Source organism: Pongo pygmaeus, chromosome 14 (genome assembly GCF_028885625.2).
Source record: "Pongo pygmaeus isolate AG05252 chromosome 14, NHGRI_mPonPyg2-v2.0_pri, whole genome shotgun sequence".
NCBI classification, from domain to species: Eukaryota; Metazoa; Chordata; class Mammalia; order Primates; family Hominidae; genus Pongo; species Pongo pygmaeus.
This window is the reverse complement of record NC_072387.2, coordinates 32,127,433-32,155,208: the sequence shown is the minus strand read 5'-3', so window position 1 is coordinate 32,155,208 and position 27,776 is coordinate 32,127,433. Positions and strand designations below refer to the sequence as shown.

Sequence of the window (27,776 nt, the reverse complement as noted above, 5' to 3'; positions counted from 1 at the left end):
GCTGGGCGTGGTGGTGGGCGCCTGTAATCCCAGCTACTCGGGAGGCTGAGGCAGAGAATTGCTTGAACCCAGGAGGCGGAGGTTGCAGTGAGCTGAGATCGCGCCACTGCACTCCAGCCAGGGTGACAGAGCGAGACTCTCTCTCAAAAAAAAAAAAAAAAAAAAAATTTACTGAAAACTCTGTGTTCATACATATTGGACTTTGTCCCCATCAAACATAAGGAGTCCACACAGGAAAAGAACACCATCATAAAATTCTTGAACATTAGAATGCTGGTAAATGATGAATGCAAATTAAAAGCACAGAAAAATAACTGTAATTAGCATATGTATTTGCTATATACTGAGGTACCACAGCATGCCACGGACAGTAATCCTAATTCTTGGACTACTTAAAAACTATCTCTAATAAATCAACATATGATGTCACAAAATTTTCTTCTTCATTGGATGCCAAAACAAATGATACCAAATTATATTAAGTGTGAAGTTATCCTTGATGCAGAAGTGTACATTACTGAATATAATCAAAATAATGTTTATGATACATTACCACTGCTCCATTATCTGGCATCATTGGAGTTCCCATATTTGCGGCTCCTTCTTGTCCCATGGCAGGACCAGGACCCATTGGTGGGCCAGGTATAATTGCTCTGTTGTTCATATTCATACCCATCATTGGAGGAGGACCTTGGTTACCAGCAGGTGCTGGGTTAAACGCATCTATGTAAAACAATCTATACTTAGAGCTGTCCTATCTTAGTTTAGTAAACATTTAAAATTTAACAATATTTATGCAATCTATATACCAAGACCGTTATTAAAATTATTTTCATTCCTTGAGAATGCAATATGCATTATCTAATCTCTAATAGGGCATTACCTACACTCTAGAATTAGAATTTTCATCCCCAAGCCAAACGTACATAAAATCAACGAGGAGACTATCAATTATTTTAGGGCATTTAAGACTGTAACAGTTGGCAAGCTTTGATACATCACTATTATTTGTTATAGTTGGCTTTTAAACCAAATAATCCCTAACAATGGGGACTACATTTTACCAGTTTAAATGAGTAACAAAGGATTAGCACTTACAAAACCACTTAATTTTTTTAAGCCATGGCTAAAAATATTAGCATATAAATTATGCTAAGTTGCCAGAGAGGAAATCATTTCCTGCAATATATACATAAAGATGATTATAACTAGCCTCTTATCTTAGTTTTTTTTTCCTCCTTGAGTTTATGGAATACCTTGCTAAATTACAGGAGGTACTCTTTTTTTAACTTTTTATATTGAAATATGGAATCTAAACAAAAAAATTGAAATGACTTATAACAAAACTTATTTTTAAAAGCTACCTCAACCAAATGCAGATAAAATATATAGCTATCTGGATCTTTCTGACAAGCTTAAATTCCGTAAATGGGGACAATCTGATATATTTCAAGTTTTTTCATTAAAAAAATCCACCTACCTCGTATTAATTTTAATAGTGTCTGTGCTCTAATACTACATATATGATGATCTCAAATACAACACATTTTTAGGTATTTTCTTTGAAAATTTTTTTCCCTTTTAAGTGGTAGCACTTGTTTATCATTAAAAATTCGTAACAAAGCCATTCTAATTTAGGGTTTTCTTCTAGTATTTCATTACATAGGTCAATTTTCTGACAAAAAGAACTCAATTTCTCAAAGATACATTATAATGCAGCTGAAATCTCTACATGGCTGAGTCCCTACCAGCCCCTGCATCATACTTCTGCTCTTCGAATCCAATCCCCAGGAACCTAGCAACTTCGTGGGAAGGAATTGTTTCCTTCACCCCAAATGCTCTTGCCAATAAATATACTTTATCCAAGAATATTTTCACTCCCTCAGTATAGCCCTAAATAGCTATTTTAATAATTTCTACAATCTAGAAATGAAGAGAGTACAAGAACAATATCTAAGAGGGGTCTTACCTCAACTATCCCCCAAGAAACAAATTAAGTTTCTTTTTCCTCTCTTTCTCTTTAATAGAATGTAATTTTACAATGGTGGGTTTGGAAAATAACTATACATCTATGGGTATAAAAAAATCAAAAATAATATTTTCAACTAACAGCAGTTAACTTAGAACCTTACTTTTAGTACTCACATCTTTCACCACATAGCTATAAATAAATTTAAAGATCTAAGAAATGTCAGCATTATCTGGTTACTAGAAACGTAGCATTATAATGTAGGTTTCACTTGGTTATACACACTAGTGATACACCAGAAAATCTGCTGCCACTTTCCATCAATGTAACTTGATTAGCTATGACAGTTTTAACTCCCCAACAACCCAACTGGATGATAATGATTAATAGCTCTACAAAACAAGTATGATGAAGTCTCACATTGAATAAAGACGGAAGAGAAAATTAGATAAACTGGACTTTAGGAGAGTAAGTGCTAAAATGTAAATAGGTCCTCTGGTGAATAAAATGTCACAAAAATTTTTAATTCTCCTCAATTCCTAACTAAATAAGGACTCTAAAGGCATATTCTTATATTTCTTCTCATAAAATTGCAGAGTATCTCTATACCATCAGAAACGGTTTTAAGTTTTATACTATTTTAAAGTTTAGTTTTGATGTTAATGTCACTCTAATAATTATAATGGCCTATTAAACTGCCTATAATCTATAATAATCTTATTCCTAAAATCCTTAAAATTACATGGATTATATTAAATACCATCCCAAAATTTACTCTAAAAAAGACATAAATATTGGACCACTTGGACATCATTATACTCAATTATGCTTCATAGTTTGGAATGTAGACACTCTTGGTTCATTAATTATTTCACATATCCACTGTAGTAATTTCACAATTAAGTTCTTTATGGGCAAGGGCCATGTTTCTTGCTTCCTGCATATACCAGAGATATTCACTAACTACTTGTTGGTAAAAAGTGACCAAGTAAACAGCAATATATGACTCTACATCATCTGATTAGTAGTACTGAAAAACTGGCAACAGAAGTTTAAGAAAAAAAGCTGATCATGGAAAATGTTCATTCCACACATGACTTGTTTTAAGTTTCATTTGATAGACTATACATGCTAAGAACATACTTGATTTTGTAAATGGGTGTGCATGTTAAGAATATTGTTTGCCATGGTAGTGTAATCTTTAAAACAATATGCACATTTAAGTTATATAAAGATTTTTAGCTTCATAACACCTTTTGTGGGACAATTTAAGGTGGGACAGCTTTTGTGGGACGATTAATTTAATAAAATTTAATTCCGTATCCAACTTTTAAATGTATGACATTTCAAATTTCAAATTTAGTAAGGCCTACAATATGCCACACTTGTTTTTCCTTCAGGTTATTTACTTGGCATTATTTCCCTCGCAACTTGGCTATACGAGCAAATCCAAACTAAAGTTGCTAATATACTTTCTTAAAAGCTTAGTCAACTCTAAAACATGCATTGGCAACACGCATGTAATTCGCTTGACGAGTCATAGTCTACAAAGACTGAGTGCACTTCTGTGCACAATACTGTAGGTTAAAGGAAAAAAGTTCAATATTCATTAAAGTGAAGGAAAACAGCTTCAAAGTTACACAAAGAGCTAGTTTAAGATAGAAATCTATAAAATGCTCTCTAAAAGCCTAAAAACACAACTCAGAAACTATCAATTTCCAACTCAGAAACTATCAATTTCCAGTGTTCAATTAGGACAGGTGAGGTGGCTCACACCTGTAATATCAGCACTTTGGGAAGCTAACGCCAGCAAACTGCTTGAGCCCAGGAGCTCAAGATTAGCCTGGGCAACATGGTGAAATCCTGTCTCTACTAAAAATACAAAAAATAAGCCGGGTATGGTGGCGCGTGCCTGTAGTCCCAGCTACTTGGTAAGATGGAAGGATCTCTTGAGCCCTGGAAGTCGAGGTTTCAGGGAGCAGAGATTGCACCACTGTACTCCAGCATGCACAACAGAGTGAGGTCTTGCCAAAAAAAAAAAAAAAGCCAATTAGAAGGCATAAATTTGATTTTAAAACTGCAGAAACAGAGCTGTATTACACCATGCAATGACTAAACTCCTTTCAGGCTGTATTACAACCTGGTTTATATGTTTCTTTCATTAAGCTTATGAATGTATAACACCTCTTTTAGCCTTCAAACAAAAACAAAATGAGAATTTTCTTCCCAGGTATATATTTTTAATATAATTGTATTGCATTCCAGTTTAATGGATGTAAGAGATTTCACCTTTAGAAATGTTGGTTCCGTATTTTAGTTTCTTACTGATATGTAGATACCACAAACAGCGTATACAGTCCCCCCAAAAATGATAAGTTACAAAAGCCTTTTGCTTCAAATCCCTACCTCCGATGTTTATTGCTCCACGGGGACCCATATCACCCATTCTCATTTCCTGTTCTCTCTGTAAGTAAACATAGTTGTCACAGTCAACCTATTGATCTTATGACTTTACATTTCCCATCTAAAATCAAAAAGAAAAGAGTGAATTGGGACATCATTTACCATCAAAAATTTTGAAAAATTTCCATCATCATATACTTAATAGGAACACTGAAAAGAAACTTCAGTCTCTCAGGCTTAATATATACTACAAGTGCTTAATGCACCCCGTTTATACTGCAAGATTAGATTACCAATGAATCAGATTATATAAAATATACGACAGATTATTTTTAATGTTTTTATTCCAATAGATGAAAGACACATGCCTAGATTCAAGCAAAGGAAAATCTAGTAATAATAACCATCGGGCCCAATTATTTTCTCCTCCCATGTCACTGAAGTCTAAAAATAGAAATGACTGTTACCAAGTTCATATTGAAATGCATTCAAACATATAACACAAATAACTTTAGGGAATTATGCTAAAAATAAGGTTATAGGCAATCTTCATTGTCAAAATATTATAATTCATTCATGTATTTTTATTCATCTACTCAAGCATTATTTCATCCAGGGACTATAGATAGCCCATACAAGCAATTACTGAAAGCTGGACATAACATGGCTTTCTTTAACTGCACAGTAATTGTATTTGAAAACCTCAATAAAAGTATTACACAGTTAACTATAAAACAGAAATATTCAAAACATCTGAAATTTCATTACAGAAATTGCTTCCTAAAAACTCTTAATTTACCAACAATAGTGACAAAGAATTAATTCAATGAAATCTCTAAGTGAAATTACTCAAGATAACGTATGAAAATTGCAATTTTCCCTTTGGCTTGATGACCATTTCCAATCACAGAAAACTGTGTAATTAGTAATAGTGAATTTAAATGTTCTACATTATTTCAGCATTTTCTTTTTTTGAGACATAGAACCTAAATAGCATATGGTGATTCCTAGACAATCCTTAAAGCTTCTTTTGAGATAAACATGAGAGGTCTTTATCAATAAAGTATTTTGACTGTGACCTAAAAAAGAATATTGATTGTGGCCATTAAGATTGCATTCACTCAAACTCCAGTGTGGGTGACACAGTGACAGCCTGTCTTAAAAAAATTTTCAGCTGGGTGAGGTGGCTCAAGCCGCTAAATTTTGTATTTTTAGTAGAGATGGGGTTTCACCATGTTAACCAGGCTGATCTTGAACTCCTGACCTCAGGTGATCTGCCTGCCTCAGCATCCCAAAATGCTGGGATTACAGGCATAAGCCACCACGCCTGGTCCAGTAGTGCCATTCTTAACAACACATTATGCCTATGATCAATGATTTCCAGAATTACTGTAACTGTTTATACTTTACCAGTGTACATCCTGTTCTCGATATCAGAAATGTTTTCCTCTACTATTCTAACCATTTCTTTTTCATCACTCACATTGCTGTGTGAAGTATTCCTTGATTCTTGCTATCTTTCCTCAGATAAACAGGCGTCACTTTCCTTGGGGCTGCCTTAGTACTGCATTGATTTTCCTAGTGTATCTTTACCACCTGAAATGTACATTCTTTCTATGCATGTCTATCCCTTTTGTCCTAAACTGTATGGGACAATCTTTCAAATCATCTTTTCTTTTGTGTCATTTTTTTGAGACAAGGTCTTGCTCAGTAGCCCCAGGCTGGAGCACAGTGGTGCGATCTCAGCTAACTACAACCTCTGCCTCCCAGACTCTAGAGATTCTCCCACCTCAGCCTCTGAGTATCTGGGACCACACGCATGTGCTGCCATGCTCGGCTAATTTTGTATTTTTTCTAGAGACTGGGTTTTGCCATGTAAAAAATGAAATGAAACTATTGGGGTGCAAAAATATTTTATGATTTATTACTATATAGATCTGATCGTATACCTGATTAAAGACAATGAATTTAACTGGGACATAAAGTAGAACACATATTAGATGCAGTTATTCAACAGATTATGTGTCCTAGTAAAATTAAAATGTATTTTCACGTTCTTTTTAATGACACCACCTTCCTTCAAACTAGTATTCCTAGTAAATTGTTATTCATTAAAACAAGGTGATAAACTGTGTGAACACAGCCGAAAAGACACCATCTAGCAAATTCTCAAGGATACCCATTCATACTGGGAAAGACAATTCTATACTACATAAAGTCACAGAAGTTGCTAAAAATAACTTAATTTTGGGGTTTGGAAGGTGCTTTAGGGGCAACATTTTATGTAGTTACAACTGATACAAATTCAGAGCTATGAAAATAAAGCAAAGAAACCACATTGTGTTTGAGCAGGCAATCTTTACATCCTTGCCTACATTTCCCCCCCAGTCCCAAAGTTCTACATGTAATCCTTGGACTCACATTCAAGTTTATGTTAAATACTAGCCTAAACAAAATTACTCATCCTTCTCATTCTCTTTGTTATTTTTATGTTGCTTTGGTTAAAGAACACAAATGCCCTGCTGATAGGTCCTCTGTTTGGTTATAGCTTATATAAGGGGGGTGTAAACACAATACACACTTTGCCACAAAATGATTCTTTGAAAGTCACAACTATGGTATTATGAAGCCAAGCACAGCTACGCTGGGACTGAATTCTCCATGCTTCTTTATTACCTTCTTTGCTCTCTTTGTTTTCTAGTAGCTGTAACTCAACACAGGTCACGGAGAGTGTGATTCCAAAATAGAAACGCACCTGCAGTGGTCATCTTTTCTTGATCTATTAAGTTCATCTGTCCCAAGTCTGTGGATCCCAACACAGTGTTGGTCATTGGTGGAGATACAAATGGACGTAGACCACCAACTTTCAAATTCTCAGATCTTTCATGAATTTCATTACTGAAGGTCAAACTATTAAAATCCAAATCTGAAAAAGCTGAAAAGAAAGTTTTCATTATTAGAATGTAAATCATAATACAATTTGACTAACGTGGAGAAATTCCTTCTAAAACAGAAGCAGTCCCATGTCCTCCACTCCCCCAGAAACACACCACTCCTGCATGGCTTATTGTATTCTACATGTCCCGTACTTGCCATTCACTCACATAGGTTTTATTAACCATAATCTTTGACATTTTTATTTTTTAGTGTTACTTACTTTGATTCACTCAGCGATATTATATATTTTGTTTTCCATGAGAGCTTTGTTTATTAATAATAAAGATTCTTCAGGAATATGAACTTTCTTTTAATAACAAGACTTATGTTTAACCATTAGACACATGATGTGTCATAAGATCATGGGTGCTTAATGGGCCAGAGTTATAACGGCTATTGGAATGCATGGCGGTGCATGCTTATATTTTAAATTATTCAGCTTCAGTTTCTGATACAGTAAATATCAATAGATACAATCCACTTAAACAAAAGCTCTTTGGGGTATGCCATCATTTTTTAATGTTTTTATCTTTTTTTCACCACAAAAGAGAGTTGAATTAAATGTGGTACTTTCATAGCATGAAATACTATAGGAAATGTAAACTCAACTAGAACTACTTCTGAAAATAGCAATGGATCTCTTTGGACAAATCAATGGGTGTGAACAAAACATATCAACTGATCTCAAAACTATAACGCTGAGTAAGCAAAAGAAAGCTGCTGAATAATATATTTATAATGTACAATCATTTATATGATTGAAATTTTAGGACAGAAACACCAATTCTACATATGATTTATGACCATACACATATATGGTAAAATGTATGAAAAGTGCATTACAATGACAAACACCTAATTCAGGGTGTTGGTTACTTCTATGCAATAATTATCAATTACACAAAAAACCCTAAGCCTATAAAGTTTCAGAATCACTCTTTGAAATGAGTGTGTCTGCCAAATAGCCATGAAAAAAAGATTACTTTCCTCATTTTTGTACTCCAAGATATTCCCTGCACACACACACACACACACACACACACACATTAATCAAAACATCCAATTTGCTTCAGATAATCAGTCTAACACTAGGATGAAGTAACTAAACTTTATACAAAATTGACATGTTAGCAAGGAAAGCTTTCCTCTAGGTAAAGATCAGAATTCCGACAAGCATTTCTGACACGGGAAAAAATTGTAGTCTCATAATTCACCTCTGTGAAACCCAAATGAGTATAGGTATTCCCAACTGAGAACTTCAGCGTAGCAATACATAATAGAAGATACATCTAAGTTAGAGCTTACATTTTAAAAATTTATCTTATGCTTCTAAATATAATGCTTTTCAAACATAGATACCAACACTAATGTCTGCATTATATATATCAAATCTATCCATCAAATTTGAAAAAAAAGACAGGAATATGAAGACTGCTAGCATTTAAAATATTTTAATGTGCTTCTTTCCAGAGTTAAATTTGTATTGCAAAAATTTTTACCTGATGTGCATGCTTGTACATCTTTCATTCCGACTGCCTGGTTCGAAACATACTCTTTCATTTCAATCTTAGGCTGAAAGGGTTTTGAGACAAAATGATTAATAAGTAATATATATTTCATATACTATGTGGTTAATAATTAAAGATAAATATAGAAAAGTTATTACCTTCAAGTGATGATATTGCTCAAGAGAATCTGGAAGGCAAAATGGACATATAATCAATTATATATAAATATGATCAATCTAACCATACACTCAGAGTTAGTATCAAGCTTAATCTTAGTGCTTCGCTTTAAAAATAATGAGTTTAGATTTAGGGGTGCATCTCTTTTGTCAGGACAACAACATAACAGAAATATCCTGAAGAAAACTAAGAAGATAGGTTGAATAAAACATGCAGTTAACATTTCAAAGGGAAGATTCTGATTCGAATATCTGTAACTGAGAGAAAAGTATGCACACAACCATGTGTACATGCTGAGGAGGAGAAAAATGATCTTTAACCAGAGGAGCAAATCATGACCCTGGGCAGATAAATGTCCAAGCTGATGGTAGAACGCTATAGTGTGTCTTTAATGTGACACATCAGAATCATTTATACCATTCTACTACAAGCATTTATCATGTCCTTCAACTGGTCCTAGAATGCAGAAAGCACACAGTTGTCATGACAGTTCATTTGAATGTTTAATTCATTTCTCATCAGAGAAAGTGTTCTGAAGTGATTGCTTTGGATCCACACTTACACAAAATAGTTCATAAAAATCTTCATTTTTTTTTCATACCTACTTGGGCTTACTGATAGGTCTACATTTCTTATATCCTCTAGTTTAGCCATCTTAAGTTTTTTGATCCACTCATGCAAGAAGGTATATAAAACATGTCTAAAAATAATGTGTAAGAAGCTTTCAACATTGAAATATTAATAAAAAATGCATTGCTACATAATTATTAGTTACTACTGACCTTTTATATACCAAAATGGGTGTAATATTTATGTAAAGTAATGCCTTTTGTATTTGAGGAATAAACTTTGTAATTTTTTTGTTTCTAAACTTAGTTTGGGTTGGCATATCATGTCATCCATGATAAACTTTTACAAAACAGTTATCCTATTTAAAAAACCGGCTGCCTTAAAGAAAAAGCAGCCAAAGCTCCTACATTTAACTTTACCTCAGTTGATTAACTCATATGGACAAAACATGCATCTTTGATGTCTGATAGTTACAGAGAGAAGAAATTAGTTCCTGTGGTTTACCCCCATTCTAGCACTCCCTCCTTCCAGTAATTCCTGGAACAGCAATCACCTAATCTTCCGTTTGAGTGCCAATATACTGCAGCCATCAGAAGTGAGAGCTCTCAAGTTTCCCTATTATGAAATCCAAAATGATCTAGCCAACTTCTTTCTTTCCTCCCTCCTCCTCTACTCACAATTCCTCTTCCTGTGCAAAAGTAATCTGTACATCTGTTGTCCTGATTCTGACCCTTCTGCCTTCTTTTGATGGACTATTCCCATGACTTCTCTTCTCTTCATTTAGCAGTGGGATCTTCCAGTGATGATTTCTATTTCTTCATCTCTTTCTCCTTCCCCTCTGGCCAGAGACACGCTCAGAAATAAAAGGAAAATCATGCTTTCCCTTAATCCTGTTATGTCTTGAGTGGTTATCCAAGGACTCTTCTTCCAGATTTCTCTAAAGGCACAGCTATACCCTTGCTACTCAGAGTGTGGTCCTAGGACAACAAGGGTCGGCATCACCTGAGATCTTATTAGAAATGCAGAATCGCAGACTTGTGGAATCAGAATGTGCACTTCTAACAAGGTCCTCAGCTGATTTGTTAAAATTTGGGAAGCTCTGATCTATACTCAGTGTGCTCCCACATTCCTTAACCTCAACTTGCCCTTTTGGAATCCAGCCTCAAGCTCCACCGTATCACATCCTCCAAATCTAAGCTGCATTACAAGTCGTAAGGTTCCTAATGAACTTTTTATCAGGCTATAGCTTCCTTGATCTCTCCATAACTAATCCTACCCTCTTCTTTCCAATGCTCTTCTTTTGGCCCCTAAGATACTGTCCCATGAATAAAAACATTTTATAGCACATTAAATTATAGACATGTAATTTATGCATGGCTGACCATGCGTTACATTCCTCTATCGCAGATAAAACATAGCTCTGCGTGGTCAGGTACCTCCATCCTTAATGCATTCCCAAAAGTAAGGAAAACAGCAAGAGTGGCAACATTTTGCTTGACTTCTCTGACAAGTTTCAGTACTGGAAGCTCACTTTATATTCTCCTCAAATAATTATCTTACTCTATCGCCCTTCATTGCATATATCTGTTTTTTTTCCCCTCATTTACTCCCTGTACTCTCTGCCTTTTCACTCTTCATTCCTTCATTTACTCTTTTCTTCTTCCTTATTTTCTGACTTTCCTCAGGTCTTAGAGTATCTTGAATTGGAACTAATGATTCAGCTCCTTTAGGCACTCTCAATTAAATCGGTTGCTAATGTCTTACAAAATATACCACATATCACTATTTCACTTCTCTTTTTTTTGACTATGCACTTAATACCTTATTTTCCTTGGCTACTAGAACATAACAGAGCTCATGTTTTTAAACATTCTGTCAAATTTTTAAATAAAATACAGTTCTTACCTTCTTGTTCCTTTATTGTAATTTTTCCTCTTTGACCATCAGCTCCAGTTAAGCGACTATCATATTTCTGTGGAACATTCTCAAAGGTAGTCTGTTGAAATTATAATGAATAATGAGTTTCAGTGAAAAAACAATGAATTTCTCAATATTTCCTAAACATGTTCTGAATTTCCTGATTTAAAAGCAATGAGACCTAGAAGGAAAGCATGTGTTGAAAACCAAAATATTTCAATAGAGAAACTCATACACGCTCTCCAGATCAAGCAAAACTTTTATCTCCATATGGCTATTGACACTGTAAACTGAACATAGAAAGCCAAAGGAAACACAGTGACAGACACAATATTAACTCTTGTGTATATTTCAACAAGGAACTAACTTCAAATACCTAACTCAACTTTGTGTTCACTACCAACAATAAGAGGGCATTTAAAAAAAATACACAATTGGTATAATACTTACAACATTCATATTTAAAATATTTCTAATTACATAAATGATCTTAGTGTTAAAATAAGATACTCGGCATGATAGGTAACTTCAGGGTATGTTATGTTGAGTGTAAGCAGAACATTGTCAAAGCTGCTTTATTTAGGTAAGGAAGGGCTTGGAAAAATCAAAATATTTTTGGCAAAATTTTTACTGACAGGAAAAATGGCAAAATAGTAAGAAGCCTTTTCTTTATGCCTTGTTTAAATAAAAGCAAGCAAATATTAGATATAGTATGCCATTCTTTCCCAATTAAGAAATAACTTCAAGAAAGTATAGCAAGAGTTAGTAAAAAGGGAAGGAGAAGAACATTTATTATGAAGCATCTAAACAGTCCCAGGCTCTTATTTACACATTCTCTTTTCTACACATTCTAATAATACACATGAGGACGAGGATGTTTACCATACTTCCTGCTTTTTGGATGTTGAGAACAAAATGAAAAACAGATGTGACCCATTGTTCTCTCTGTCCAGAATATCCTCCTTCTAGACTTTCACATGGCTCGCTGCTTCTTGTCCTCTAGTTGGCAGCTTAAATGTCACACTCAGAAAGATCTTCTCTGAGAACACAGTTCTACTCCCATTCCGGCCCCCATCCTAACTACGCACTTCTTCAATGTGCCGTAACCTAACATTCTCTGTTTTCTTTATAGGAAGCACTTATAGTGACTTAGAAGTGTTTGTTCTTTACTTGATTTTCTGCTCTTACTACTCTATCATAAGCCTCATCTTGTACATTCAGTGTCTCACTGCCTAGCACACAGTCAGTAGTCAAGAACAGAAATTCCTTCAAGGTCAAAAACACTTACAATCTCATCGGAAAGGTCTCAAGTGCCAAATCACTAGATTCCCTTAGGATATTCCCAGTCATAGTCTGCTGAAACTTAACATAAACCAAAGTAGAAATCGACATGCCTGTTCTAAATTTCTTTTTTTTTTTCGGCACTACTGCCATTTCATCGTTCAGGTTTACAAAAAGAATCCTCAATATTTACTAAATCACTGAATCCCACCGTGATCATTTTGTCCCACATTTGTATACATACTTCACAGTTTACAAAGGGATTTCACATTTCTTCCCAAATTTGTTCATTAGACCTACTTAGGAGGTAATATTTATGAGTGTCATTCTTATGATGTTAACTACAGTAAGGTACATGGAGAAGTACAGATCTATATGGAGACTTTTGGTCATAGGACACCCTTAAAAATACTGATTAGAATTTATAATTTTTTTGTAAGTATTCTGTAATAAAGACTTCAATTTTCTTTCTACAAAATAAGACATTCATTCAGGTAAACATGGTCATCTACCACTATGTGAAAGCTGGAACATTATTACTACAGAGAGATAAAAGAGAAAAGAAATGTTTCATCAATATTCCACCAGGAGAAAGCATAGGAAATCAAAATTATAAAGAGTAATGTTCAACCTTTAAAGATATATTTAAAAGAGCGTAGGTTGGGGCTAAAAGAAAGCTTAAGAAATTTTCATGTAAAATCCAAATCTGAGCTTACAGTTAGAGAATATTAGAAAATATACTGTAATCTGCTTTCCTACTGATGACATATTTCTAATTTATTTCCTTCTTATTTATAACATATTTGCATAATTCATGTGCACTTATATCCTAAACTTTAATTTAAGCCATATTTTGGAAATGCAATAGATGTTATTATTAGATATCCTGTGCATGTTATACTACCTATAACATTCTATTATATAGAAATTTACTTGTCTGTTCATTTCTTCATGTTCAAAAATGATTAAAACGCTTCTTACATGCAAGACTTTAGGTACTTTAGGATACACAAGAATATGTTTCGTAACATTCAGTAGCTCACAGTAGTGCAGGACCTTTAAAATGATTATGTAAACAATGAAATACAAAAGCTTCTGAAATTTGAAACTTTAAACTATGATACAAAGATGGTCTGTGAATATTTTTTACAACTACAGGGCAAAAAGTGTTTGAAATTAAAGTATTACCACATGGTTATTAACAGTCTCTGCTTCTGGAGCTGGTTGTCACTTGAGGAAAAACATGTATGCTCAATTAGATGAAGAGTTTTAAATATATTCTTCATAGAATGGCTTAGGAAACACGTGGGAATCTCTTTGTAATACAGATTTTGAGACAGAAATTTTAAATTTCTGAATTTCCACATTAAAAGAAAAACTAGCGGGGTGGAGCCTGTGGGCGGCAAGCCACCCAGGTGCTGAGGCAAAAGACCGAGGACACGAGCTTTTCCAGTGTAATAAAATATAAAACAAGAATAGTTATACCAGATATAGATCTTAGATATGATTATATATGAATATCATTAATCATTAGTTGGTAGCAATTACTCTTTATGCCAATATTATAATAATCCTTGCTCTATAACTATAACCTAGGAAAAGCCAGGCCATACAGAGATAGGAGCTGAGGAGACATAGTGAGAAGTGACCAGAAGACAAGAGTGCGAGCCTTCTGTTATGCCCAGACAGGGCCACCAGAGGGCTCCTTGGTCTAGCGGTGACGCCAGCGTCTGGGAAGACGCCCGTTGCCAAGCAGACCATGGTCTAGCGGTAGGATTAGTGTCAAGGAAAAACACCCACTACTTAGCAGACCGGGAAAGGGAGTCTCCCTTTCCCTGGGGGAGTTTAGAGAAGACTCTACTCCTCCACCTCTTGTGGAGGGCCTAACATTAGTCAGGCCCACCCGCAGTTATCTGGAAGCCTAACAGTCTCCCTGTGATGCTGTGCTTCATTGGTCATGCTCCTAGTTCGCCTTCATGTTCCATCTTGTACACCTGGCTCTGCCATTTAGTTAGCAGTAGCAAATTAGTGAAAGTACTAAAAGTCTCTGATAAGCAGAAATAATAAAGTAAACTGTTTCTCTCTGTCTCCTCTCTCTCTCTGCCTGGGCTGCCGGGCAGGGAAGGGCCCCCTGTCCAGTGGACACGTGATCCACATGACCTTACCTATCATTGGAGATGGCTCACACTCCTTATCCTGCCCCTTTGTCTTGTATCCAATAAATATCAGTGCAGGCTGGCATTCAGGGCCACTACTGGTCTCTGCGTCTTGGTGGTAGTGGTCCCCCGGGCCCCGCTGGCTTTTCTTTTATCTCTTTGTCTTGTGTCTTTATTTCTACGCTCTCTCGTCTCCACAAACGGAGAGAAACCCACCGACCCTGTGGGGCTAGACCCTACAGAGCTAAGATGGCCAAATAGGAACAGCTCCAGTCTACAGCTCCCAGCGTGAGCGACGCAGAAGATGGGTGATTTCTGCATTTCCAACTGAGGTACTGGGTTCATCTCACTGGGGAGTGTTGGAAAGTGGGTGCAGGACAGTGGGTGCAGTGCACCGAGCATGAGCCGAAGCAGGGTGAGGCATCGCCTCACCTGAGAAGTGCAAGGGGTCAGGGAATTCCCTTTCCTAGTCAAAGAAAGGGGTGACAGACGGCACCTGGAAAATCGGGTCACTCCCACCCGAATACTGCGCTTTTCCAGCGGTCTTAGCAAACAGCACACCAGGACATTATATCCTGCACCCGGCTTGGAGGGTCCTATGCCCACGGCGCCTTGCTCACTGCTAGCACAACAGTCTGAAATCAAACTGCAAGGTGGCAGCGAGGCTGGGGGAGAGGCGCCCGCCACTGCTGAGGCTTGAGTAGGTAAACAAAGCAGCTGGGAAGCTCGAACTGGGTGGAGCCCACCGCAGCTCACGGAGGCCTGCCTGCCTGCCTCTGTAGACTCCACCTCTGGGGGCATGGCATTGCCAAACAAAACGCAGCAGAATCCTCTGCAGACTTAAATGTCCCTGTCTGACAGCTTTGAAGAGAGTAGTGGTTCTCCCAGCATGCAGCTGGAGATCTGAGAATGGACAGACTGCCTCCTCAAGTGGGTCCCTGACCCCCGAGTAGCCTAACTGGGAGGCACCCCCCAGTAGGGGCAGACTGACACCTCACACGGCCGGGTACTCCTCTGAGACAAAACTTCTAGAGGAATGATCCGGCAGTAACATTTGCTGTTCACCAACATCCGCTGTTCTGCAGCCTCCGCTGCTGATACCCAGGCAAACAGGGTCTGGAGTGGACCTCTAGCAAACTCCAACAGACCTGCAGCTGAGGGTCCTGACTCTTAGAAGGAAAACTAACAACAGAAAGGACAGCCACACCAAAACCCCATCTGTACGTCACCATCATCAACGACCAAAGGTAGATAAAACCACAAAGATGGGGAAAAAACGGAGCAGAAAAACTGGAAGCTCTAAAAATCAGAGTGCCTCTCCTCCTCCAAAGGAACGCAGCTCCTCACCAGCAATGGAACAAAGCTGGATGGAGAATGACTTTGACGAGTTGAGAGAAGAAGGCTTCAGACAATCAAACTACTCCAAGCTAAAGGAAGAAGTTCGAATCCATGGCAAAGAAGTTAAAAACCTTGAAAAAAAATTGGACGAATGGCTAACTAGAATAACCAATGTAGAGAAGTCCTTAAAGGACCTGATGGAGCTGAAAACCAAGACACGAGAACTACTTGACGAATGCACAAGCCTCAGCAGCCAATTCGATCAACTGGAAGAAAGGATATCAGTGATGGAAGATCAAATGAATGAAATGAAGAGAGAAGGGAAGTTTAGAGAAAAAAGAATAAAAAGAAAGGAACAAAGCCTCCAAGAAATATGGGACTATGTGAAAAGACCAAATCTACATCTGATTGGTGGACTTGAAAGTGACGGGGAGAATGGAAACAAGTTGGAAAACACTCTGCAGGATATTATCCAGGAGAACTTCCCCAATCTCACAAGGCAGGCCAACATTCAAATTCAGGAAATACAGAGAACGCCACAAAGATGCTCCTCGAGGAGAGCAACTCCAAGACACATAATTGTCAGATTCACCAAAGTTGAAATGAAGGAAAAAATGTTAAGGGCAGCCAGAGAGAAAGGTCGGGTTACCCACAAAGGGAAGCCCATCAGACTAACAGTTGATCTCTTGGCAGAAACTCTACAAGCCAGAAGAGAGAGGGGGCCAATATTCAACATTCTTAAAGAAAAGAATTTTCAAGCCAGAATTTCATATCCAGCCAAACTAAGCTTCAGAAGTGAAGGAGAAATAAAATACTTTACAGACAAGCAAATGCTGAGAGATTTTGTCACCACCAGGCCTGCCCTAAAAGAGCTCCTGAAGGAAGCACTAAACATGGAAAGGAAAAACTGGTACCAGCCATTGCAAAAACATGCCAAATTGTAAAGCTCATTGAGGCTAGGAAGAAACTGCATCAACGAACGAGCAAAATAACCAGCTAACATCATAATGACACAATCAAATTCACACATAACAATATTAACCTTAAATGTAAATGGACTAAATGCTCCAATTAAAAGACACAGACTGGCAAATTGGATAAAGAGTCAAGACACATCAGTGTGCTGTATTCAGGAAACCCATCTCACGTGCAGAGACACACACAGGCTCAAAATAAAAGGATGGAGGAAGATCTACCAAGCAAATGGAAAACAGAAAAAGGCAGGGGTTGCCATCCTAGTCTCTGATAAAACAGACTTTAAACCAACAAAGATCAAAAGAGACAAAGAAGGCCATTACATGATGGTAAAGGGATCAATTAAACAAGAAGAGCTAACTATCCAAAATATATATGCAGCCAATACAGGAGCACTCAGATTCATAAAGCAAGTCCTTAGAGATCTACAAAGAGACTTAGATTCCCACACAATAATAATGGGAGAGTTTAACACCCCACTGTCAACATTAGACAGATCAACAAGACAGAAAGTTAACAAGGATACCCAGGAATTGAACTCAGCTCTAAACCAAGTGGACCTAATAGACATCTGACATCTACAGAACTCTCCACCCCAAATCAACAGAATATACATTCTTCTCAGCACCACACTGCACTTATTCCAAAATTGACCACATAGTTGGAAGTAATGCACTCCTCAGAAATTATAACAAACTGTCTCTCAGACCACAGTGCAATCAAACTAGAACTCAGGATTAAGAAACTCACTCAAAACCGCTCAATTACATGGAAACTGAACAACCTGCTCCTGAATGACTACTGGGTACACAACGAAATGAAGGCAGAAATAAAGATGTTCTTTGAAACCAACGAGAACAAAGACACAACATACCAGAATCTCTGGGACACATTCAAAGCAGTGTGTAGAGGGAAATTTATAGCACTAAATGCCCACAAGAGAAAGCAGGAAAGAACCAAAATTGACACCCTAACATCACAATTAAAAGAACTAGAGAAGCAAGAGCAAACACATTCAAAAGCTAGCAGAAGACAAGAAATAACTAAGATCAGAGCAGAACTGAAGGAAATAGAGACACAAAAAACCCTTCAAAAAATTAATGAATCCAGGAGCTGGTTTTTTGAAAAGATCAACAAAATTAAGAGACCACTAGAAGACTAATAAAGAAGAAAAGAGAGAAGAATCAAATAGACGCAATAAAAAATGATAAAGGGGATATCACCACCGATCCCACAGAAATACAAACTACCATCAGAGAATGCTATAAACACCTCTACGCAAATAAACTAGAAAATCTAGAAGAAATGGATAAATTCCTCGACACATACACCCTCCCAAGACTAAACCAGGAAGAAGTTGAATCTCTGAATAGACCAATAACAGGCTCTGAAATGGAGGCAATAATTAATAGCTTACCAACCAAGAAAAGTCCAGGACCAGATGGATTCACAGCCGAATTCTACCAGAGGTACAAGGAGGAGCTGGTACCATTCCTTCTGAAACTGTTCCAATCAATAGAAAAAGAGGGAATCCTCCCTAACTCATTTTATGAGGCCAGCATCATCCTGATACCAAAGCCTGGCAGAGACACAGCAAAAAAAGAGAATTTTAGACCAATATCCCTGATGAACATCGATGCAAAAATCCTCAATAAAATACTGGCAAACAGAATCCAGCAGCACATCAAAAAGCTTATCCACCATGATCAAGTGGGCTTCATCCCTGGGATGGAAGGCTGGTCCAACATATGCAAATCAATAAACGTAATCCAGCATATAAACAGAATCAAAGACAAAACCATGTGATTATCTCAATTGATGCAGAAAAGGCCTTTGACAAAATTCAACAACACTTCATGCTAAAAACTCTCAATAAATTAGGTATTGATGGGACGTATCTCAAAATAATAAGAGCTATCTATGACAAACCCACAGCCAATATCATACTGAATGGGCAAAAACTGGAAGCATTCCCTTTGAAAACTGGCACAAGACAGGGATGCCCTCTCTCACCACTCCTATTCAACATAGTGTTGGAAGTTCTGGCCAGGGCAATCAGGCAGGAGAAGGAAATAAAGGGTATTCAATTAGGAAAAGAGGAAATCAAATTGTCCCTGTTTGCAGATGACATGATTGTGTATCTAGAAAACCCCATTGTCTCAGCCCAAAATCTCCTTAAGCTGATAGGCAACCTCAGCAAAGTCTCAGGATACAAAATGAATGTACAAAAATCACAAGCATTCTTATACACCAATAATAGACAAACAGAGAGCCAAATCATGAGTGAACTCCCATTCACAATTGCTTCAAAGAGAATAAAATACTTAGGAATCCAACTTACGAGGGATGTGAAGGACCTCTTCAAGGAGAACTACAAACCACTGCTCAATGAAGTAAAAGAGGATACAAACAAATGGAAGAACGTTCCATGCTCATGGGTAGGAAGAATTGATATCATGAAAATAGTCATACTGCCCAAGGTAATTTATAGATTCAATGCCATCCCCATCAAGCTACCAATGACTTTCTTCACAGAATTGGAAAAAACTACTTTAAAGTTCATATGGAATCGAAAAAGAGCCCACATTGCCAAGACAATCCTAAGCCAAAAGAACAAAGCTGGAGGCATCACGCTACCTGATTTCAAACTATACTACAAGGCTGTAGTAACCAAAACAGCATGGTACTGGTACCAAAACAGAGATATAGACCAATGGAACAGAACAGAGCCCTCAGAAATAATGTCACATATCTACAACCATCTGATCTTTGACAAACCTGAAAAAAACAAGAAATGGGGAAAGGATTCCCTATTTAATAAATGGTGCTGGGAAAACTGGCTAGCCATATGCAGAAAGCTGAAACTGGATCCCTTCCTTACACCTTATACAAAAATTAATTCAAGATGGATTAAAGACTTAAATGTTAGACCTAAAACCATAAAAACCCTAGAAGAAAACCTAGGCAATACCATTCAGGACATAGGCATGGGCAAGGACTTCATGTCTAAAACACCAAAAGCAATGGCAACAAAAGCCAAAATTGACTAATGGAATCTAATTAAACTAAAGAGCTTCTGCACAGCAAAAGAAACTACCATCAGAGTGAACAGGCAACCTACAGAATGGGAGAAAATTTTCACAACCTACTCATCTGACAAAGGGCTAATATCCAGAATCTACACTGAACTCAAACAAATTTACAAGAAAAAAACAACCCCATCAAAAAGTGGGCAAAGGATATGAACAGACACTTCTCAAAAGAAGACATTTATGCAGCCAAAAGACACATGAAAAAATGCTCATCATCACTGGCCATCAGAGAAATGCAAATCAAAACCACAATGAGGTAACATCTCACACCAGTTAGAATGGCGATCATTAAAAAGTCAGGAAACAACAGGTGCTGGAGAGGATGTGGAGAAATAGGAACACTTTTACACTGTTGGTGGGACTGTAAACTAGTTCAACCATTGTGGAAGTCAGTGTGGTGATTCCTTAGGGATCTAGAACTAGAAATACCATTTGACCCAGCCATTCCATTACTGGGTATATAGCCAGAGGATTATAAATCATGCTACTATAAAGACACATGCACACGTATGTTTATTTCGGCACTATTCACAATAGCAAAGACTTGGAACCAACCCAAATGTCCAAAAACGATAGACTGGATTAAGAAAGTGTGGCACATATACACCATGGAATATTATACAGCCATAAAACATGATGAGTTCATGTCCTTTGTAGGGACATGGATGAAGCTGGAAACCATCATTCTCAGCAAACTATCATAAGGACAAAAAACCAAACACCGCATGTTCTCACTCATAGGTGGGAATTGAACAATGAGAACACTTGGACACAGGAAGGGGAACATCACACTCTTGGGGCCTGTTGAGGGGTGGGGGTAGGGGGGAGGGATAGCATTTGGAGATATACCTAATGTTAAATGACGAATTACTGGGTGCAGCACACCAACATGGCACATGTATACATATGTAACTAACCTGCACGTTGTGCACATGTACCCTAAAACTTAAAGTATAATAAATATATATATATATATAAAAGAAAAACTAGAGGTGAGGTCTTCTTATGTTGCCCAGGCTGGTCTGGAACTCCTGGACTCAAGTGATCCTACTGCCTCAGCCTTCCAAGGAGCTGGGACTGCAGGCATGTGCCAACATGCCCAGCTACATTTCCACAATGTTATTGGAGTCTAATTACAGAACCAAGGACCAAAGAGAGAAAAAGTTTCCTACTAAAAACTGTGTCATCCCACAATAAGCATCCAAGAAAGTAAAAGGAAACCATATGATATGTGCTTTACAGTTTTGGAACTGAAAGACACCAGGGACATTCTATGGTTACTATAATGAGTAATTGAACCCATTAAAAGTATTCAGGCACAAGGATTATAAAGATCACAATAGTATGACTGAAAAGTTCCTGTGAGAATACTCACCAAATAAACGCTGACCATATTTTAAGTTTCCTCTACTGTGGGAAAGCTTTTCCACATACAGTTTTCCTGTCACCATGTATTTCCCAGTTCATGCCATTTTTCAGCCCCCAATTCCTCTAAGTATTTAGCACCCTTTCCCATTTTCCAAAGAAAAAAAGTAAAGGCAATTCAAATAGTCATATTTCTATAATACGTTTTTTTTCTGACCAACTATTCCCCAAGACCATAAAACTATTATAGGTAGACCGCAGCCACAGTTGAAGAGTAAATACTATGCAAAACTAGATTCAGAGCAAGAAAATTTATTTCACAAAAGAGCACTTTACCTTGGTACTATCCAGAGTTCATCATCTATTGCACTTTACCTTGGTACTATTCAAAGAGTTCATCATCTATTGAAAGCCATGAGTCACCAGAACTCTGTTCGTTGCACAGTCTAAAGAGAAAAACATACAAGAAAAATGAGTGAGTTCATTTCTCTTAAAAAAAAAAATTATTTGTTTTGTGTCTGGGTATCACCCCCCCAAACAAAAACAAAAACAAAAACAAAATCTGGGGAAAGGTCAGCTATCTATACAATAAATAATATTTCTTAATATAATTAAAATTGGCCTCTTTTTCAAAAAGATTTTAGTTACCTATTTCTGCCTCCACCTTTCCCAACCTATGAAATGTTCGATGAAGACTCACCGTTAGTTCCTTAACAAATAGTGACCGGCAATATATTGGCAGAGCCTGAGAATAATTTGTCTTCAGAAGTGTCTGTCCTGAAGGCTGAATTCAATATCCAATTAACGAGTGACGTAACCTTTGTTACCTGAACTGGAACCAACTGATCGCTTAAAACAAGGTAGAAAGAGACACTGTGTCTTCTCCATTACCTGTCTCTGGTTCAAAGGCTAATCTGTGCCACTAAAAAATGGCAGTCTTGGTTCTTCAGCATGGAAACCACTTAAGTAGGCCCTATTGCTGCCCTTTACCCTAAAACAGTGTAGACAGTTCCCTGAAATGTCTGAAATGCTTGACAGCTCAATGTACGAAAGTTAAAGGAACAAGTGTCTATGTCATTATTGGAAATATGCTTTGCAGAAAGATTAAAACCTTAACAAAGATAAACTTTAATTATGTTCCCTGCGTAGGTCCTGCCTAGTTCAGCTCCACACCAACTAGCAAGCCCTTGAGAATCTTCATAGGTGCTCTGAAACCCAAGGAGAGAGACTGCTGGAAAAATAGAGTCCTGAAAGCTGTATCTCTGTTTTTCCCAACTGCTATCTCAATATCTTCTTTCCTATGGGCTCCTACTTACAGATCCCTCTAGGACTCAATGACGGTCTCCAACATTGAAATCTTCCGTGTATGAAAGCACCCATTCCAAAAAATGGGTTCAAATGACCAAGAGTAGGAGCTATTTCCCTCCTTCCGGTAAACAAACTACATGTAGTCTCAGTTATCTGTCCCCAGTACAGACACGTTCCCAACTACCCAAGTGAATTAGTACAACCACCTTGGAGAATAGTTTTGAAGTTCCTGAAAAGACTAAGAATAGAATTACCATGTGATCTAGCAATCCCACTGCTAGGTATAAACCCCAAAGAAAGGCAATCAGTATATTGAAGAACTATGAGCATATTCATATTTATTGAAGCATTATTCCCAATAGCCAAGATTTGGGAAATAACTGTTCATCCATAGAAGAAAGGGTAAAGAAAAAGTGTTACATAGACACAATGGAGTACTATTCAGGCATAAAAAAATGAGATCTTGACATTTACAACAACATGGATGGAAATGAAGGACATTATGTTAAGTAAAATAAGCCAGCCACAGAAGAACAAAGTTTGCATGTTCTCACTCATTTGTGGAAGCTACAGATGGAAACAATTGAACTAAGGGAGATAGACAGTAGAACAATACTTAGGAGGGGCTGGGAAAGGTATTGAGATTGGGGGAGGGTGGAAGTGGGGATGGTTAACTGGTACAAAAATATTTAGATAGGATTAATAAGATTTAGCGCTGGATGGCACAACAGGGAAACTATAGTCAACAATAATTTATTGGCTGGGCGTGGTGGCTCAGGCCTGTAATCCCAGCCCTTTGGGAGGCCAAGGCGGGCGGATCACGAGGTCAGGAGATACAGACCATCCTGGCTAATACGGTGAAACCCCGTCTCTACTAAAAAATACAAAAAATTAGCCGGGCATTGTGGCAGGCGCCTGTAGTCCCAGTTAATCGGGAGGCTGAGGCAGGAGAATGGCGTGAACTCGGGAGGCGGAGCTTGCAGTGAGCCGACATGGCGCCACTGCACTCCAGCCTGGGCGACAGAGCGAGACTCCATCTCAAAAAATAATAATAATAATAATAATTTATTGTATATGTTAAAATAGCCAAAAAGTATATTTGGAATATTGTAACACAAAGAACGGTAACTGCTTGAGGGGACAGATATACCCATTTACCCTGATATGATAATTATGCATTGTATACCTGTATCAAAATACCTCAGGTACCCATAAATATATTATGTACACTTGCTATGTACCCATAGAAATAAAAAATAGGAAGACAACCCAAAAAAGAACAGCGAAAAAAAAACAGCTGAGATAACAATGACACATTTTTACCAAAAAACTGTTCTTACTTGGATTTCAGAAAACTTTAAGCCAAAGAAACATCAAAATTCAAATGAATAAGCATGGCTCATTTTATTCAATATTTTGATTTATATGATATATGTAAATCAGATATTATCAATGATTAATATTAGTCTTTAAGACTGTTATAAGGGAGTGGGTTATGACTACTATCAGGTACTATGCTCATGGCGAGAGTGATGCGATCTGTCCTCCAAACTTTACCATCACTCAATATTCCCATGTATGATATCTGCATATGTGCCCTCTGTATCTCAAATAAAAGTTGAAATTAAGAAAAGAGAAACACTGTTATAAATTTTCAAAAGAATAGTTTAAAGGTTATCTTTTACAACTTTCTACCTTCAGAAATGCTTTTGTTTGAAAGGAGGGAGGAAAAGCTTCAACTTAGATTAAGTCCTAATAGTCCAATTTTAATTCTCTCAACTTGCTCAGACTGGGTAGGTAAACATAAAGTTTTTAAGCTTGGAAAGGTCCTGAGAGAGAGTAAAATACATAGTGGGTATTCAGGTCACATTTGGTGAATAAATGGATTAAAAGACTACATAAATATATTTGAGGAGTTCAATATTTTTACAGAAAACTCGTAAAGATAAGTAACATTTGTGCAATAGAAATGATTTATATTTGCTATTTTTTATTTTCATAAGGACGCCACTAAAATAAAATTATTAAATTATAATTGTTTGCATGTATGTAATAAATCTATCCATAATAAAAGACATGTATATGATAAAGAGTATACACAATACAATCTACCAGCACAGATTAAAAGATTCCCTCTATTTCTGAGAGGCTAAACCTTGGCAGAAGATACCAATCCACAAAAAAAAATTAATAGAAAGCAAGAACTTCTTTTTATCTGTTCAAGATTCATATTCCTGTTCTTACCTAGGATTATTTCAGTAATAATAAACTTTCACTAAACCTGTTATACATGCTCATTGTGGATATCACAATAATAAAAAGGAAAATAAATCACCTATAATACAAATGTCCCAAAATAACAAAATTTTATCACATTTTGTGTATACTTTCGGCTACCACAAGACCATTCTGTTTGTGTGTTTGTATAAACAAATCGATTTTTTCTCACCTCATATACCAAAGTACATCTTCCCATGTCAACATGCATCCATGTCTATTGCTACCTTCAGTAGTTACATATAATTTCATCCTATGGATGCACTGAAATTTATTTATAAAATCCCTTATTTGCCCATTTCCTTAACACATTGCTATTGGAAGCAGTGCTGAGAAAAATGAATTGTATGCATCTCTAATTATTTCCTGAAAATATTTTAGTATAACGGAATTAATGAGTAAAGAATACATATCTTTTTCAGAGTGATGTTCGCCACCAAATTGTTTATTTAAAAAGTTAACAGCAACTTAAACTTTAAGCACTGGTATAAGTACTACTGATTTTCCAGATCACTAGTAGATCTGGAAAAAGTACTTTGGCCAATTTAAAATTATAGCTCCCATTTCTTTAAAAAAATTCTCTGTAAAAGGAAAATATATTTTTCATTGCAAATAATATATGTCTATATTTATGTATATAATGTGAATATTTTGCAAGTATGTTGTCTTTTGTTAATTTTTTCTGATGTAAGGGGAGTTTTAATTTTTGTTTTCTAAATCAACCTGCAGGATGCATTCATAGGAAGGTCTTTGTCAACACAAAAATGTATCTGTATAAATAGGCATTCATGTTTTATTCTGGCATTTTCTAATTTTGTATAAGTTTTTATGCATATTCTATCAATAACTTATTTTTGTAACGTACAAATCTAGCTAGTTTTCTCCAGTTAACAGACATTTCATTTACAAATAACTCATCTTTTCATACACGTATGAAATGTCATCAGGATCAGGTTCTAAAATTTTACATATAGTTCAGTGTTTGTGCATTTTTTATTCTGTTCCACACATTTATCTGTCTTCTCATCTTTTAGCAAATGGAACTTAATATCACACTTTGATATATACAAGGGCAAGTCTTTGCTCTGTTACAAAAATTTTCTTAATGTCATCATAACAGTAAAAGGTAGCATATGTAACCCAAAAATCTTAAAACCTTGATGTTTTTATTTGGTTTATCTAAAATGAAGAGTTCACATCTTGAGAAAAATGAGTCTTCCCACATGCACACATATGTATATTTTGGCACTATTCACAATAGCAAAGACTTGGAACCAACCCAAATGTCCATCAATGATAGATTGGATTAAGAAAATGTGGCACATATACACCACGTGGAATACCATGCAGCCATAAAAAAGGATGAGTTCATGTCCTTTGCAGGGACGTGGATGAAGCTGGAAACCATCATTCTCAGCAAACTATTACGAGATCAGAAAACCAAACACCACATGTGCTCACTCATAAGTCGGAGTTGAACAATGAGAACACATGGACACAGGGAGGGGAACATCACACACCAGGGCCTGTCGGGGGCGGTGGGGGGCTAGGGGAGGAGAAATACCTAATGTAGGTGACGGGTTGAGGGGTGCAGCAAACCACCATGGCACGTGTACAGCTATGTAACAGAACTGCACGTCCTGCACATGTAACCCAGAACTTGAAGTATAATAAAAAAAAGAAAGAAGGAAAGAAAGAAAGAAAGAAAGAAAGAGAAAAAAAGAAAAATGAGTTTTACTATTCAAGAACAGGGAACCATGCTCTCACTTCAAAGGATCCTTCTGAGGTCATTCATGAAATAACTTATTACTCAGGTGTAGGTGGATATAAAAGGGATATTAGATTTTTATCCAAAGAATTTTTAGCCCAGAAGTTAATATAATATAGAAATTATTTTTCTCATGATGCTTGTTTCCATAGCATATATAACGTTGTTTAAAATGTGGACAACAAAAATAAAAAGCTAGGTATGTTTAATTTTTTTTAGTTAAAGCACTAAAACTTTCAGTAAAGTAACGGGAATTATGAGAGGATCGGACCAGCTGAAGTTTTGTTTTCATCGCGCTGCTCATAATGATGACCTTGGCGCTCCTGTAAGGTTGCCACACCGGCTGCTGCGGGCTGCAGAGGGAACAAAGCCCAGCGCCCTCGGGGACAGGGGTGGGCCGGGAGCAGGAAAGGAGGCCTCTCCCCGACTCGCCCTCCTCCCTCCCCTGCCGGGCTCCAGTTCCTATTACCTGTTCTTCTCGTCTCTGTCAGCCACGCCACTCTTCGGCAGCGAAAGGATCCGCCGCATTGTCTCTGTCCGGTCCCCGCCGGCAGCTCTGCGGAGCCTGTCGAACCCCCTGTCCGGGTCGTGGCGCCTGGGCTGGGAGGAGGCGTGGTCCGCACTCTCACTCCCGGCGCCCGCGCCCGCCTTCCCGGGGCTGAGCCCCAGGGCAGCTCGCCCTTCTCCCTCCTGAAGCCCGACGTCTTCATGGCTCTGTCTACCGGCTTCGGAGAC

At 37.2% G+C, this 27,776-nt stretch overlaps 2 protein-coding genes across 3 annotated transcripts in view; both read right to left on the bottom strand.

Moving 5' to 3' along the window:
* The window catches only part of LOC129011217 (phosphatidylinositol 3,4,5-trisphosphate 3-phosphatase TPTE2-like), a 716,449-nt gene that overhangs the window by 140,538 nt on the left and 548,135 nt on the right, over positions 1-27,776 (bottom strand). The window lies entirely within an intron of this gene.
* On the bottom strand, positions 495-27,757 carry LOC129011223 (ankyrin repeat domain-containing protein 26-like). 2 transcript variants are annotated; one of them, XM_063650650.1, is made up of 8 exons: positions 27,511-27,757; positions 22,064-22,134; positions 11,470-11,560; positions 8,976-9,004; positions 8,809-8,881; positions 7,128-7,307; positions 4,376-4,433; positions 495-723 (listed from the first exon to the last, which is right to left on the bottom strand). In XM_063650650.1, exons 2-7 carry the CDS (start codon positions 22,088-22,090, stop codon positions 4,408-4,410), a joined length of 426 nt encoding a protein of 141 aa, XP_063506720.1. In that variant the 5' UTR covers positions 22,091-22,134; positions 27,511-27,757; the 3' UTR covers positions 495-723; positions 4,376-4,407. The 2 variants fall into 2 exon arrangements, with proteins under 2 accessions (XP_063506720.1, XP_054301946.1); XM_054445971.2 differs by lacking the exons at positions 495-723; positions 4,376-4,433 and having other exon boundaries at positions 6,572-7,307.